Source organism: Suncus etruscus, chromosome 2 (genome assembly GCF_024139225.1).
Source record: "Suncus etruscus isolate mSunEtr1 chromosome 2, mSunEtr1.pri.cur, whole genome shotgun sequence".
Taxonomy (NCBI): Eukaryota; Metazoa; Chordata; class Mammalia; order Eulipotyphla; family Soricidae; genus Suncus; species Suncus etruscus.
Window position 1 is genome coordinate 19,932,738 of NC_064849.1, and position 13,213 is coordinate 19,945,950.

The 13,213-nt window shown below is 44.6% G+C and overlaps 1 protein-coding gene across 1 annotated transcript in view; it reads right to left on the reverse strand.

Annotated features, from left to right (window-relative positions):
* Positions 1-10,009: 10,009 nt before the first annotated feature.
* PSMD1 (proteasome 26S subunit, non-ATPase 1) overlaps positions 10,010-13,213 on the reverse strand; it is a 95,385-nt gene continuing 92,181 nt past the window's right edge. The window contains exons 24-25 of the mRNA XM_049769301.1: positions 11,593-11,748; positions 10,010-10,227 (exon numbers count right to left, since the gene is read on the reverse strand). Coding sequence (XP_049625258.1) covers positions 11,602-11,748 — 147 coding nt within the window. The 3' untranslated portion in view covers positions 10,010-10,227; positions 11,593-11,601. The remainder of the gene's footprint in view (positions 10,228-11,592; positions 11,749-13,213) is intronic.

Below are 13,213 nucleotides of genomic sequence, written 5' to 3' on the forward strand. Positions count from 1 at the left end.
TTACTAGGGTTTGGGCTCCTTTTAGTTTGGAACCCAGGGGGTTCTTGGCCCTCACAACACAAGGGTAGATGCATGCGTTAACTTCTTAGATTTTTCTCTCCTGCATGTAGAAGAAAAAACAGGTTTCCTTGAAATTCACCTTATCTGTGTGTCTGTGAATTTCTGGGGTTCACCTCTTTTTTTTTTTTTTTTTGGGCCACACCTGCAGAGCTCAGGGGTTACTCCTGGCTCTGCACTCAGAAATTGCTCCTGGCAGGCTTGGGGTACCATATGGGATACTGGGGGTCGAGCCCGGGTCTGTCCTGGGTCGACTATGTGCAAGGCAAATGCCCTACCGCTGTGCTATTCCAGCCCCCCACCCCCCACATTTAACACTTCTCCTGTTCTGCCTCTGTAAGTATTGCCCCAGCCAGAGCATGCCCTGGTGCTGACCCAGCAGCTGAGTTTGTGCAGGGTCTGGACACACGAGCCCCTCCTGGGGGGCAGATTAAGGCCTTTCAATGCTCTTTGCTAAAGAGATTAGGTGTCTCCCTTCGCCTTCATTAAATACAAAACTTCAGCTACAAAATCAATGTAAGGAAATCTAGCAACGTGTTTGTTTCCTCGAGAGGATTATTACCGATGACATATGTATATTGATTCAATTATTTGAAGAAAAATGAAATTATTTTGTCCTGCGTCTCTGTTCTGGCACGCACTGTGTCTGCTTAGGGAAATTTGACTCTGTAGACCTGGCTTGACCTTAGGGTGCAGCCCCTGCCTGCCCACATTTTTAATTCCCTTACAAGATGTAGGTTGCCCTGGATTGAACACCACTGGTTCCCTTAGATCACTGAAAGAAGAGATGCAGGTATCTGCAGGAGACCTCTTAGGGGTCTTACTTAAGGCTGGAGGTTGGGGAATGTGTCTAACCCAAAACTTGGTTTTAGGCATCTTTCCTGGAAAGGGGTACATTGAGGCCGTCCTATGGGCTTCTTGGAATCTCCTTGATAGGTGCTGTCTGTTAGACAAATCCAAGCCCTTCTGTCCTTTTTCGGAGGGCACACCCAGCAGTGCTTAGGTGTTAAATAAAATAATTGACGATGGGGCAGGATGGCGGTGGATGGCGATGGATGGATTTCTCTCTGCCATCCCAGGCCACATGGCTCCGCAACCCCATCCAGCGGGCGGGTCCCAGACCCAGGTGAAAGGCGAAATCACTCACTCACAGGCAGGCATCAGGAACCATCAGCTTTATTCATGCCCTATTCACCACATGTGTGTGGCCTATCTCATAACCTTTCAAGCATTCGGCCATTCTTAGCCCTGCATTTTATAATTCAGCCATCTTCCTTTGGCCTCCATCCTGGTCAAAGACCAAAAGAGGCAAAGAACCTAAAGCCAGCGAGCGCAGCAGAGTAGAGAGACCCCTAATCTCCAGGCTCCAGGGTTTATCTACCTATTCCAAGACCCCTCCCAGGAATGGGCGGGCTTTTGCAGGTAAGCTTACACCTAATATCTGGTTCCCAAGACCCATCCCAGAAATGGGTGGGTCTTAGGTAGCTACACCCAAATCTAGGGTCTCAGATAGGTACACCAACACTTAGGGATCCATTTGGGATGCCAGAGATTGAACCCAGGTTAGTCATTCAAGGCAAGTGTCCTCCCCACTGTACAGTCTCTCTAGTTCCTCAAAGTCCTTTTATTTTTATTTTATTTTATTTTATTTATTTATTTATTTGTCACACCATTTGTCTCTCAGGGATTACTCCTGGCTATGCACTCAGAAATCACTCCTGGCTTGGGGGGACCATGTGGAATGCCGGGGGATAGAACTGCGGTTCTTCCTAGGCTAGCTCTTGCAAGGTAGCCGCCTTACCTCTAGTACCACCGCTCCGGCCCCTTAAAGACCTTTTAAAGGGTGAATGTCCATGCCAGGATGAGTGAGAACCTGAGGAAGGGAAGTCAGCTGTTCTGGTTTATGTATCAGGTCAAAGGGCTATGATGGGGCCCTTCCTGGCATGCGGGTCTTCCCCTCCGAGAACTACTTCTCTTCTAGGTGGTGTCCACTGCAGGCCATGTGTTCTGAGGTATCCTTAAGAGGGCCACCTGCTGAGGAGACCTTTGAGGATGCTGTTGCTGTTGAGGGCAATCTGGAGTTTTTGCCCTTCCTCTATCTACATTGCAAGGGAACTTGTTTTTGGGTATCACTCTGGATAGGACAGTGGGGCTGGACTAACCCTATGAGACCCACAGGCCTCACTAGTAGCTGGGCAGAATTGCAGCCTGTGGAACCATTGCTTCATGGCTTCAGTACAAACCAAAACTGAGACCAAGCCAAAACAAACAAGTTTAGGGCTAGAGCAATAGGATAGTGGGAAGCACAAGTAGACATGGGTTCAATTTCTGGCACCCCATATAGTCTCCTGAGCCCACCAGTAGTAAACCCTGAGTGCAATGCCAGGAGTAAAGCCTTGAACATCACTGGATATGGCCCCCAAAACTTGGGGGAAAAAGCACTTTCTGTGGTCAGAGCTGGATTTGAGTTCTAGTCCTATAGCTTATGTTTCACCTTACTGGGCCTCACTCTTTTTCTTTTTAAAGGGGAGCCACTTATTTATTTATTTGGTTTTTTGAATCATATCCTGTGATGTTCAGGGGCTATTCCTGGCTCTGCACTCAGAAATTGCTCCTGGCAGACTCTGGGGACCATATGGGATGCTGGGATTTGAACCACCATCCATCCTGGATCAGCTGCATGCAAGGCAAATGCCCTACCGCTGTGATATCTCTCCGGCCCCATGGGCCTCACTTTCTATCAAGTGGGGAGTCCCACTTCCTTCCCCAGAATGGTAAGGAAAAGGCAGGAACACTAATGCTGACCAAGTGTCACTTACATTTGCTGCTTTCATCTCTCTATCCCTCCCTGTCCCTCTAGTTGTTTCAGAAGAGTGGCTCTGGGCACTAGAATGCAGTAGCCATTCCTAACCCAGGACCTGTCCTCAGGAAGTTTAGATAATACAGAAATTACCATCAACAGGAGGTGCAGAAAAAGTAACCTGCATTGACAGTGTCACTGATATCTCTGAGAGAAAGGAACAATTTGTTCTGGGACCAATATGTATTATCTATATGTTTATCTATAGGTGACAAGTTTGAGGAGCTGCCTCAAACTGATTCCTAGCCCTGCAATGTAAATCAACAGCATTACCAGGCTTCTGCTCTGGGAGCAGAGGGGAAAATTTATTAGGAGCCAGTCCCTGTTCTTTGTTTTGCAGAGACCAGCACAAACCACACAAGCTTCTCGAAAGCTTGGAGGCTATAACCCTCTTAAATCTTGACTAACATAAACCAGGACTTCAGAGCAATCATGGCAAAAGAATTAAGCCAGGTCATGGGAATGTGACTTGATGGGAAACTCAATCTGTTTGCCAAGTCCCAACTCTATGCAATGCCCAAGGTAATTATCTCCCGGATGCAACTTCATTATACATACATAGTTCACTGATTTGGAACCACTGACAGGAACCGACCAGATTCCAGAAAACAGCTGGGAAATGCCCAGCAACAGTGGATGATGCTGTAGAGATTATAAAGTTTTGAAAAGTACTGCTTTTGTTCACGAGCTCTTTTTGAAAAGACAGACTGGCCTAGAAGTATGAGATAGAGAGTGGTTAGAGAGATAGCACAGGGGTTAAGGTGCTTGCCTTGCACGCAGTTGATCCCAGTTTTATTTCTGGTATCACATGTGGTCCCCTGAGCATAGAGCCAGAAGCAACCTATAAGCACAGCCAAGGTGTGGCCCAATTGTTTAACCCCCCCCCCCAAAAAAAAAAGATGAAGGAAGATAGAAACTTGGAGCAATGTGGATATCGGATGGGCAGAGAATAGCTCTTTGCAAGTTATTGTCCCTTTGGATTATTCAAACCTAGAGAGTTCAGTGGTAGAAAGCATGCTTTGCACATGGGAGGCCCTGACTTCCATCCCTGAAACTGCAGCAACCTAAACAATAAAATGTATATGCTTGAGTATAATAGCAAAATGGCAGCTTACAACAAAAGAAAAAAGGCTCTTGGGCCAGAGATTAAGCTCAGTGAGAGAGAACTGGCCTTACATGTGTGAGGTCAAGTTTAATTCTAGGCACTGCAAAATAAAAAAGCAGAGCCAGTGATGTAAAGCATTGTTTTTTAACCTTTTTGTGCAAAGGCACACTTTTTTTCATAAAAAAAAAAAATCACGAGGCACACCACCATTAGAAAATGTTAAAAGAATTTAACTCTGTGCCTATATTGACTATCTATAAAGTAATTCTCTTGAATAGGAACGAAATAAACACAAATAAATTATCTTATAATAATAAAGGTTTTTTTTTTTGTTTTTGTTTTTGTTTTTGGGCCACACCCGGCATTGCTCAGGGGTTACTCCTGGCTGTCTGCTCAGAAATAGCTCCTGGCAGGCACGGGGGACCATATGGGACACCAGGATTCGAACCAACCACCTTTGGTCTTGGATTGGCTGCTTGCAAGGCAAACGCCGCTGTGCTATCTCTCCGGGCCCAATAATAAAGTTATTTTTATAATTGTTCATATTTTCTGTTTATTTACTCAGTGCAAAATCTGCACCTATTTGGCTGAACACAAAGCTGATATTGTGGCAGGAATCGAAGAAAGACACACACACGTAGCTCTTCGTCAACAGCTCTCAGTCTCTGTCTTTAGTTTTTATTTTTTTTGGGGGGGAGGTCACACCCAGCAGCGCTCAGGGGCTACTCCTGACTCTACGTTCAAAAAATTTATGAGATGCCAGGACTTGAACTACCGTCTTTCTGCATGTAAGGCAAACGCCTTACCGCTGTGCTATCTCTCCAGCCCTGCCTTTGGTTTTTATAGTCTGTAACATATGCTACGGCTCACAAATAGACTAATCATGCTGAAGCCGCATGTCACAGATAAAATTGGAAATTTTCCCACAGCACACCAGACAACATCTCACGGCACACTAGTGTGCCTCGGCACAGTGGTTGAAAAACGCTGATGTAAAGCACTTGTCTTCACAAGGGAAGCCCTGGATTCCTAGTACCTTCCCCCCTCCCCAATAAAAATAAAAGTCTCTTGGCGGGGAGAAAGGAGGGGTGAAGGAAGGAAGGAAGGGAAGAAGAGAGAGAGAGGGTGAGAGCGTGAGAGAGAGAGGAAGGGAGGGTGAGAGAGAGAATTCAATGGCTAAAGTGCTTGCCTTGTGCATGACTGACCAGGGTTTGATGATTTCCAGCACGTTTCCCTGAGCCCTAAAAGTGATCCTGGAACATAGAGTAAACTGAACATAGCCAGGTATGATAACCCTCCCCCCCAATAAGAGCCTCGATGTTCATGTCACTTTGTGTCTCTACATGTAAAACAAGGAATGAAACCATCCCAATGTGATTATATTAAAATTAATTAATGCCTACGTAAGAGAAAAGTGGTGGGGAAGTAGGAGGTGGATGGGAGGTAGCAAGGGCAAGTGGCAGAGGCCTGGACACATCAGTGGTGTTCAACCCGCATCAGCTGTGTGTGCGCAGAACAAGTAACTTACCTGCTATACTATCTTCCCAGCCTCTCAAATTGATCATTTTAGGATGCATATTATGGGGCCAAAGAGATCAGTAATAGTAAGGTGCTTGCCTTGCACACAGCTGACTTGGGTTCAATCCCTGACACCCCAGAATCCCTTGAGCCCACTAGAGCAGAGCGAGGACTGACACCTGAGCATAGAACCAGGAGTGATGCCTGGCCACAGAGCAAGGACTAAGTACTCAGCACCACTGGTGTGGCCCCCAAACCAAAACTAAAAATTTCTAAGTCTTTTAAGGGCTTTTTTTTTTTTTTTTTTGTTACACCCATGGCACTCAGGGTGTAACTCTAGCTCTGAGATCAGAAATCGCTCCTGGCAGGCTCGGGGGACCATATGGGATGCTGGGATCGGAACCACCGTCCGTCTGCATGCAAAGCAAATGCCCTATCGTTGTGCTCTCTCTTCGGCCCCTTAAGGACCTTTTATTCCCATTCAAGTCCTGAGGGACTTCAGCTCGAAAACTTGAGAGCAGGCAAAAAGGCTAGTGGTACTACTCACAATAGCTAGAATCTGGAAACAACCCAAATGCCTGAGCACAGATGAGAGGATAAAGGAACTGTGGTGCATCTACACAATGGAATACTGAGCTAGCGAAAATGAAGTCATGAAATTTGCTTACACATGGATGGACGAATATAGAGTGAGCGAAATGAGTCAGAGGGAGAGTGATATACACAAAATGATGGCACTCATTTGTGGGATTAAAATAAAAGATGGCATAGTAATAACATCCACAGACAACAGAGACGAAGTCCATGGTAGGCAGCTTGTCACAAATAGTAGGGGAGTGCAGTTAGGGCAGAAAATGAATCACCATGAAATTGAGTCGGAAATGATCGCTCTGGGCTCTGAAAGAACGAAAAACGTCTGTCACAGAGGCAGGCAGTGGAGAAGACAGGAGGGAAACTGGGGACACTGGTGGTGGGAAATGTGTGTTGGACATTTTATGTCTGAAACTCACTTTGTAACTGTATCTCACAGTGATTTAATTAAAGAGTTTATTTAAAAAATGGTGGGGGAAGGCTGGTGGTAGAGTTAAGTACTACTCAGTTAAGTATATTTCTAGTTCAGAGAGGTCCTCTTGCCTAGAGAAGCAGAGGAGGCCTTTATTATATGCAATGATTATCGTGAAGTGCATACCTGAGCATGCCAGCATGATGCTCTCTGAATAGTTGGGCAATTGGTTGGAAGGAATCACCACAAAGACAAGCAATGAAGTTAAGAGAGGGAAGTCTGAGGGGGCCCAAAATGGACTCTGAAAAAGCTTGAGATAAAATGGACTGAGAAGTGTGGGAATTGCCAGAATCTAAGACTCCCTGCACAAAGACCAAACCAAGATATTGTTTCAATTTGTTCAAGGGGAGGTCAGGGATAAGAGGAAGAGTAGATAGACTGAATCACTGAAGCTGGGGAGCCCTTCCCTTTCCATTTGCTTATACATTCTACTTATCTTCAGTTTAGGGCCAGTGTGCCACAATGACACCATCTGGGAAGAATTGCAGCTATTCTCTTTCAGCCTCTATTTTTTTTTTGGATGATTTTTGGGCCACACTCAGTGGTGCTCAGGGGTTATTCCTGACTCTGTACTCATAAATCACTCCTGGCAGGCTGGGGTGGGGGACCCATATGGGAAATGGGATTGAACCCAAGTCCATTCAGGGTTGGCTGCTTGCAAGGTAAACACCTTACTGCTGTGCTCACTCTGGCCCCAACCTCTATTTCATTTCTTGCTTCTGTCATGTCTTCTCAAGTGACTTCACCGTAATTATCTACTCATTTCAAAGCCCCTAGCTCCTTGGTTTATCTCAGTCTTACACATTCTAGGAAATCTAGGAGAAACTCACCAGAAAAAGGTCCAGTCTAATCCCAGTCATTTTTTTTTTTTTGGTGCCACACCCAGCAGCACTCAGGGGTTCCTCCTGGCTCTGCACTCAGAAATTGCTCCTAGCAGGTTCCAGGAACCATATAGCATGTCAGTTATTGAACCTGGGTCAGCCATGTGCAAGGCAAACACCCTATGCACTATGCTATCACTCCTGCCCCACTAGCTAACATTTTTAAACATTATAATCTCAAGATTAAGACCAAGATACAAATTCTAAAAGGCATTGCTTGTCAGAATCTGGTGCTGATAAAATGAAGCTCAATCTATTATTAGGTTAAAGATTTTACACTGGCAGAATATAATGCATGTACTGCCTCTCAAGACTACTTACTTCTGACAGTGACATCATTGAGATATTTAAACATTTCATATATTAAGGGGAATGTTGAGATAACTGAAACATAACTAATGCTTAGACTGAACAGGAAGGAGATAGCTAATGAGTGGGCAGGAAATGAGATAATGTCTTTTATAGAATCATCTGAGATTGAGGAAGACATTTACAAAGGGGAAGACACAATGAAGTTAGCCAATGAAGACAGTCATCCTTGGGGTAAGTAACCTCTACCAGGACCTAAGAACAAGCTGTGATAGCTCAAAGCATCAGGGTAAGTCTACAAGGGATATGTTTCATCTAAGAGGTTTTTTTTCTTTTAATTCTTGGCTTTGTTTTGTTTTGGGATCACATCTGGAGAAGCTTAGAAACCAGCGTGCCCGCCATGCAAAGCACGAACTCATTGAGCTATTTTCCCAAGCCGTGTTCCCTACATTTAAGAAGTGAAAGAATCCAAATAGGAACAAAGAGCCACTGTATATAAATGCTGGAAACTATTTTATTTGACAAGATTAAGCATTAAGACTAGAAAACTCTATATAAATACGTTCTAGCTCTGGAAGATAATCTGATTTCAGCATCAAAATTATGTCAAAATTCGTCAAATTGTATACATTTTGTTTCCACATCTTACTGCATTTAAATTATAGCTCAATTTATTATTTTTTTGGTTTTTGGGTCACACCCAGCAGCGCTCAAGTGTTACTCCTGGCTCTATGCTCAAAAATCACTCCTGGCAGGCTTGAGGGACCATATGGGATGCCGGGAATTGAACCATCATCAGTCCTGGGTCAGCAGCATGTAAGGCAAACACCCTACCACTATGCTCTCTCTCTGGTCCCTATAGCTCAATTTAAAAAATAAGGGGGGGGGGGCAGAATGACAGTATAGCAGTTAAGATGCTTGCTTTGCACATGGATGACCCCCAGCATCCTATATGGTCCCCCAAAACTTGCCAGGAGTGATCTGAGAGTAGACCCAGGAGTAAGTCCTAAGTACTACTGGGTGTGACCTCCCCACAAAAAAATGAGGGGCTGGAGCAATAGCACAGTAGATAGGGTGTTTGTCTTGCACCTGTCCAACCTGGATTTGATTCCGGCATCCCATATGGTCCCGAGTTTGCCAGGAGAACTTCTTTTTTTTTGGCTACACCGTTTGATGCTCAGGGGTTACTCCTGGCTATACGCTCAGAAATTGCCCCTGGCTTGGGAGGACCATATGGGACGCCAGGGGGATTGAACCGCTGTCTGTCCTATGCTAGCGCTTGCAAGGCAGACACCTTACCTCTAGCGCCACCTTCCCGGCCCCGCCAGGAGAACTTCTGAGTGCAGAGTCAGGAATAATCTCTGAGCACCACAAATATCCCCTCCACAAAAACAGATAAAAGAAAAAAAAAAGTGTTATCTAGGTCCTGTGGTTAAATTAAACTAAATAGGGGCCAGAGCGGTGGTACAAGTGGTAAGGTGTTTGCCTTGCAAGCGCTAACCTAGGACAAACCACAGTTCAAAACCCCAGTGTACCATATGTCCCCCGGCCAGGAACAATTTCTGAGTGCATAGCCAGGAGTAACCCCTGAGCGTCACCGGGTGTGGCCAAAAAAAATTTTTTTTTAAATGAAATGATTTATACTTACTGCCTACAATAAGGTGAAAACCAGGAAAAGAACAAGCAAAGTTTATTTATAAAACGCTCCTGAGTTGCATGAACTGATTATATTTTCTTTGGGTAACTAAAGGAAATTCAGTAACTGATGGTATTCCATATTCTTAAACACAGGTAAAAAGCTCAGAGAATTCCTGAAGTGAAGAGGAAACTTGATCCCTGTCTTCCCCCCAATTTTTACCTTTTTGTTCCAAATAATCTATGAAGTAGTTTATGTCTTCATCTATATGAAAGTCCTTTGCACTCATCCTAGAACTGAAGAATCTGATTCCCTGTATTTAGGTCTTTCACAGTGGGGTAAAAGGCATTAGATTCTTTTTTTTTTTTTGGTTTTTGGGCCACACCCGGTGACGCTCAGGGGTTACTCCTGGCTATGTGCTCAGAAGTCGCTCCTGGCTTGGGGGACCATATGGGACACCGGGGGATCGAACCGCGGTCTGTCCTAGGCTAGCGCAGGCAAGGCACCTTACCTCCAGCGCCACCGCATTAGATTCTTTAATTTAAAATCCAGGCCAGCAAACAAACGAAGTCCTTGCCCATTTGGAGATTTTAATATATTTATTTGAAAACTGGGTTTTGTGAAAGAGTACACCAAAGAGTCACAGATCTTCTCTTTGACCAAAGACTTGAGACACGGTTCTTCGGGTCGGTGAGGAGGCCATGGGCCATGCAGTGAATAACAGGTCTCAGCATGCATCTCCTCTCAGGCAATTCTAATTGAGCCCAGACAAGCTTCTGCAGACGAGAAATGAGATTCCTGGGGTAAGTGTACAAACAGACGATAAGGTAGAGTCATTTTTTAAAATTAAAAACATAGTTTTCTTGGGGCTGAAGTGATAGTGCAGCAATCAAAGTACTTTTGCCTTCCATGTAGCTTACCTAGGTTTGGTTCCTGGCAGCCCATATGGTCTCTCTTGAGCCCACCAGGAGTAATTTCTGAGTGCAGTGCCAAGAATAACCCCTAAGCATCACCTGATGTGACCCCAAAACTAAAATAAAACAAAATTTGGGGCTGGAGTGGTGGCGCTATCGGTGTCTACCTTGCAAACGCTAGCCTAGGACAGACAGTGGTTCGATCCCCTGGCATCCCATATGTCCCCCCAAGCCAGGAGTGATGTCTGAGTGCATAGCTAGGAATAACCCCCGAGTGTCAAAGGGTGTGGCCCAAACACCAAACCAAACTAAACCAAACCAAAAAAACAAACAAACAAAATTTTTCTTTTTATTTATTATTTATTTATTTTTGGGTTTTGGGCCACACACGGCAGTGCTCAGGGGTTACTCTTGGCTGTCTGCTCAGAAATAGCTCCTGGCAGGCACAGGGGACCATATGGGACACCAGGATTCGAACCAACCACCTTAGATCCTGGATCGGTTGCTTGCAAGGCAAACACCGCTGTGCTATCTCTCCAGGCCCACCAAAATTTTTCTTAATTACTAGCTATTCTAGTTACTTGAAGCCTCCTATTCTTCAATTTTTTTTGTTTGTTTTTTTTTTTGGGCCACACCCATTTGATGCTCAGGGGTTACTCCTGGCTAAGTGCTCAGAAATTGCCCCTGGCTTGGGGGGACCATATGGGACGCCGGGGAATCGAACCGCAGTCCTTCCTTGGCTAGCGCTTGCAAGGCAGACACCTTACCTCTAGAGCCACCTCACCGGCTCCCAATTTTCTTTTCCTTGGTTTTGGGCCACACCTGGCAGCGCTCAGGGGTTATTCCTGGCTCTACACTCAGAAATCGCTCCAAAGAGATAGCATGGAGGTAGGGCTTTTGCCTTGCCTGCAGAAGGACAGTGATTCAAATCCCGGCATCCCATATGGTCCCCCGAGCCTGCCAGGAGCGATTTCTGAGCCTAGAGCCAAGAGTAACCCCTGAGCACCACTGGGTGTGACCTCCCCCCACCAAAAAAAAAAAAAAGAAAATTAGAGGCTAAAATCAGGAGAAAATAAAAGGAATATGTATGTGGTTACATATGAAGGAACAAGTCAGAAAAAATTTTAATACTAGCTCAATGAAGAGGTATCAAACATAGAAGGAAGGGAAAAGTGAGCCTGTCTCGGCATAAGCCATTTGTGAATCACTGATGAGACTTCCTTTGTAAGCAATTCTGTTCCACACATACCTTTGCTCCTTAATCATCAATATATTCAAAAGGTTCTGGGGGCTCTGGCTCTTGTTCCTCCTCTTCAATTTTTGGACCATGAGCTGCCACAGGTTCTACCAGCTCTTCGATGTCTTCACTTGTGTCCTTTAGAATGATGATACCACCAATTGACAGCTGCAAATATAAAGCAAGGGTTGAAGAAAAAGTTGCACTCATAATTTTAAATTATTTCAGATTCTAGATTTCATTCTTATAAATGGCAACTGTCATCTAATTGTACCAGTAATTTAGGAGTAGAACACTTTACTTGCTTGTGTAAGGACCTGGGTTTAATCCCAAGCACCAGAAGCAAGCAAACCTTTCTTTGTTGTTGTTGTTGTTTTTTGTTTTTTTTTTTTTTTGAGTCACACATGGCGGTGCTCAGGGGTTACTCCTGGCTCTTCACTCAGAAATTGCTCCTGGCAGGCTCAGGGACCCTCGGGAACCATATGGGATGCCTGGGAATGAACCTGGCTCAGCAATGCACAAGGTAAATGCCCTATCTGTAGTTGTGTTACCCCTCTAGCCCCTAGACACACTTTTTTTGTTGTTGTTTGTTTTTGGGTCACACCCAGCGGCACTCAGGGGTTACTCCTGGCTCTTCGCTCAGAAATTGCTCCTGGTAGGCTCAGGGGACCATATAGGATGCCCGGATTTGAACCACTGTCCGTCCTAGATAGGCTGCTTGTAAGGCAAACACCCTACCACTGTGCTATCTTTCTGGCCCCTAGACATATTTTATTTATTTGTTCATTTATTTATTTATGTTTGCTTTTTTGGGTCATACTGGCAGTGCTCAGGAGACCATAAGGGATGCTGGGGATTCGAACCACTGTCCATCCTGGATTGGCTGTGTGCAAGGCAAACGCCCTACTTCTGTGCTATCCCTCTGGCCCTAGACTTACATTTTTTTTTTTTTTTGTTTTTTTTGGGTCACATCCGGTGGCGCTCAGGAGTTACTCCTGGCTATCTGCTCAGAAATCGCTCCTGGCAGGCACAGGGGACCATATGGGATGCCGGGATTCGAATCAACCACCTTTGGTTCTGGATCAGCTGCTTACAAGGCAAATGCCCTACTGTTGTGCTATCTCTCTGGCCCCAGACTTACATTTTACTAAGATCCCCAGGTGACTTGCACACACTATAGTTTAGAGGTAAGTAATTAAATAATCTTATCATCTCTGAGAAAAGTCAACATTTACTTTGGAAATAAAAAAAGATGACAAATGAAAAGTCATCTTTTTTTGGCCTCCAAATGTATTTTGGGAAACATGTGGTGTCAGTGATCGAACCAGGAGAGTCTTATATAAGGCAATTTACATAACTTCTATACTACTGTTTCAACCCAGGAAAGTCTTTTTTTTTTTTGGTTCCCAGGCAATTTCAGAATGGTAGACCATAAATAAAATTTGACTGGTTTCACCTTAATCTACAAGATAGTGAATAGACAGGAATCAAAAGAAATAGAGGGACGAGGAATTACATCTATTAAGCTCTTTCCTAAATATATTAGCAAGAAGGTAAATCTAACACCAAATATTCCCCTATCTCTGGTGTGCTAATTTTATTCAGGAAATGGAAAGCTACTCTCTGTAATTAA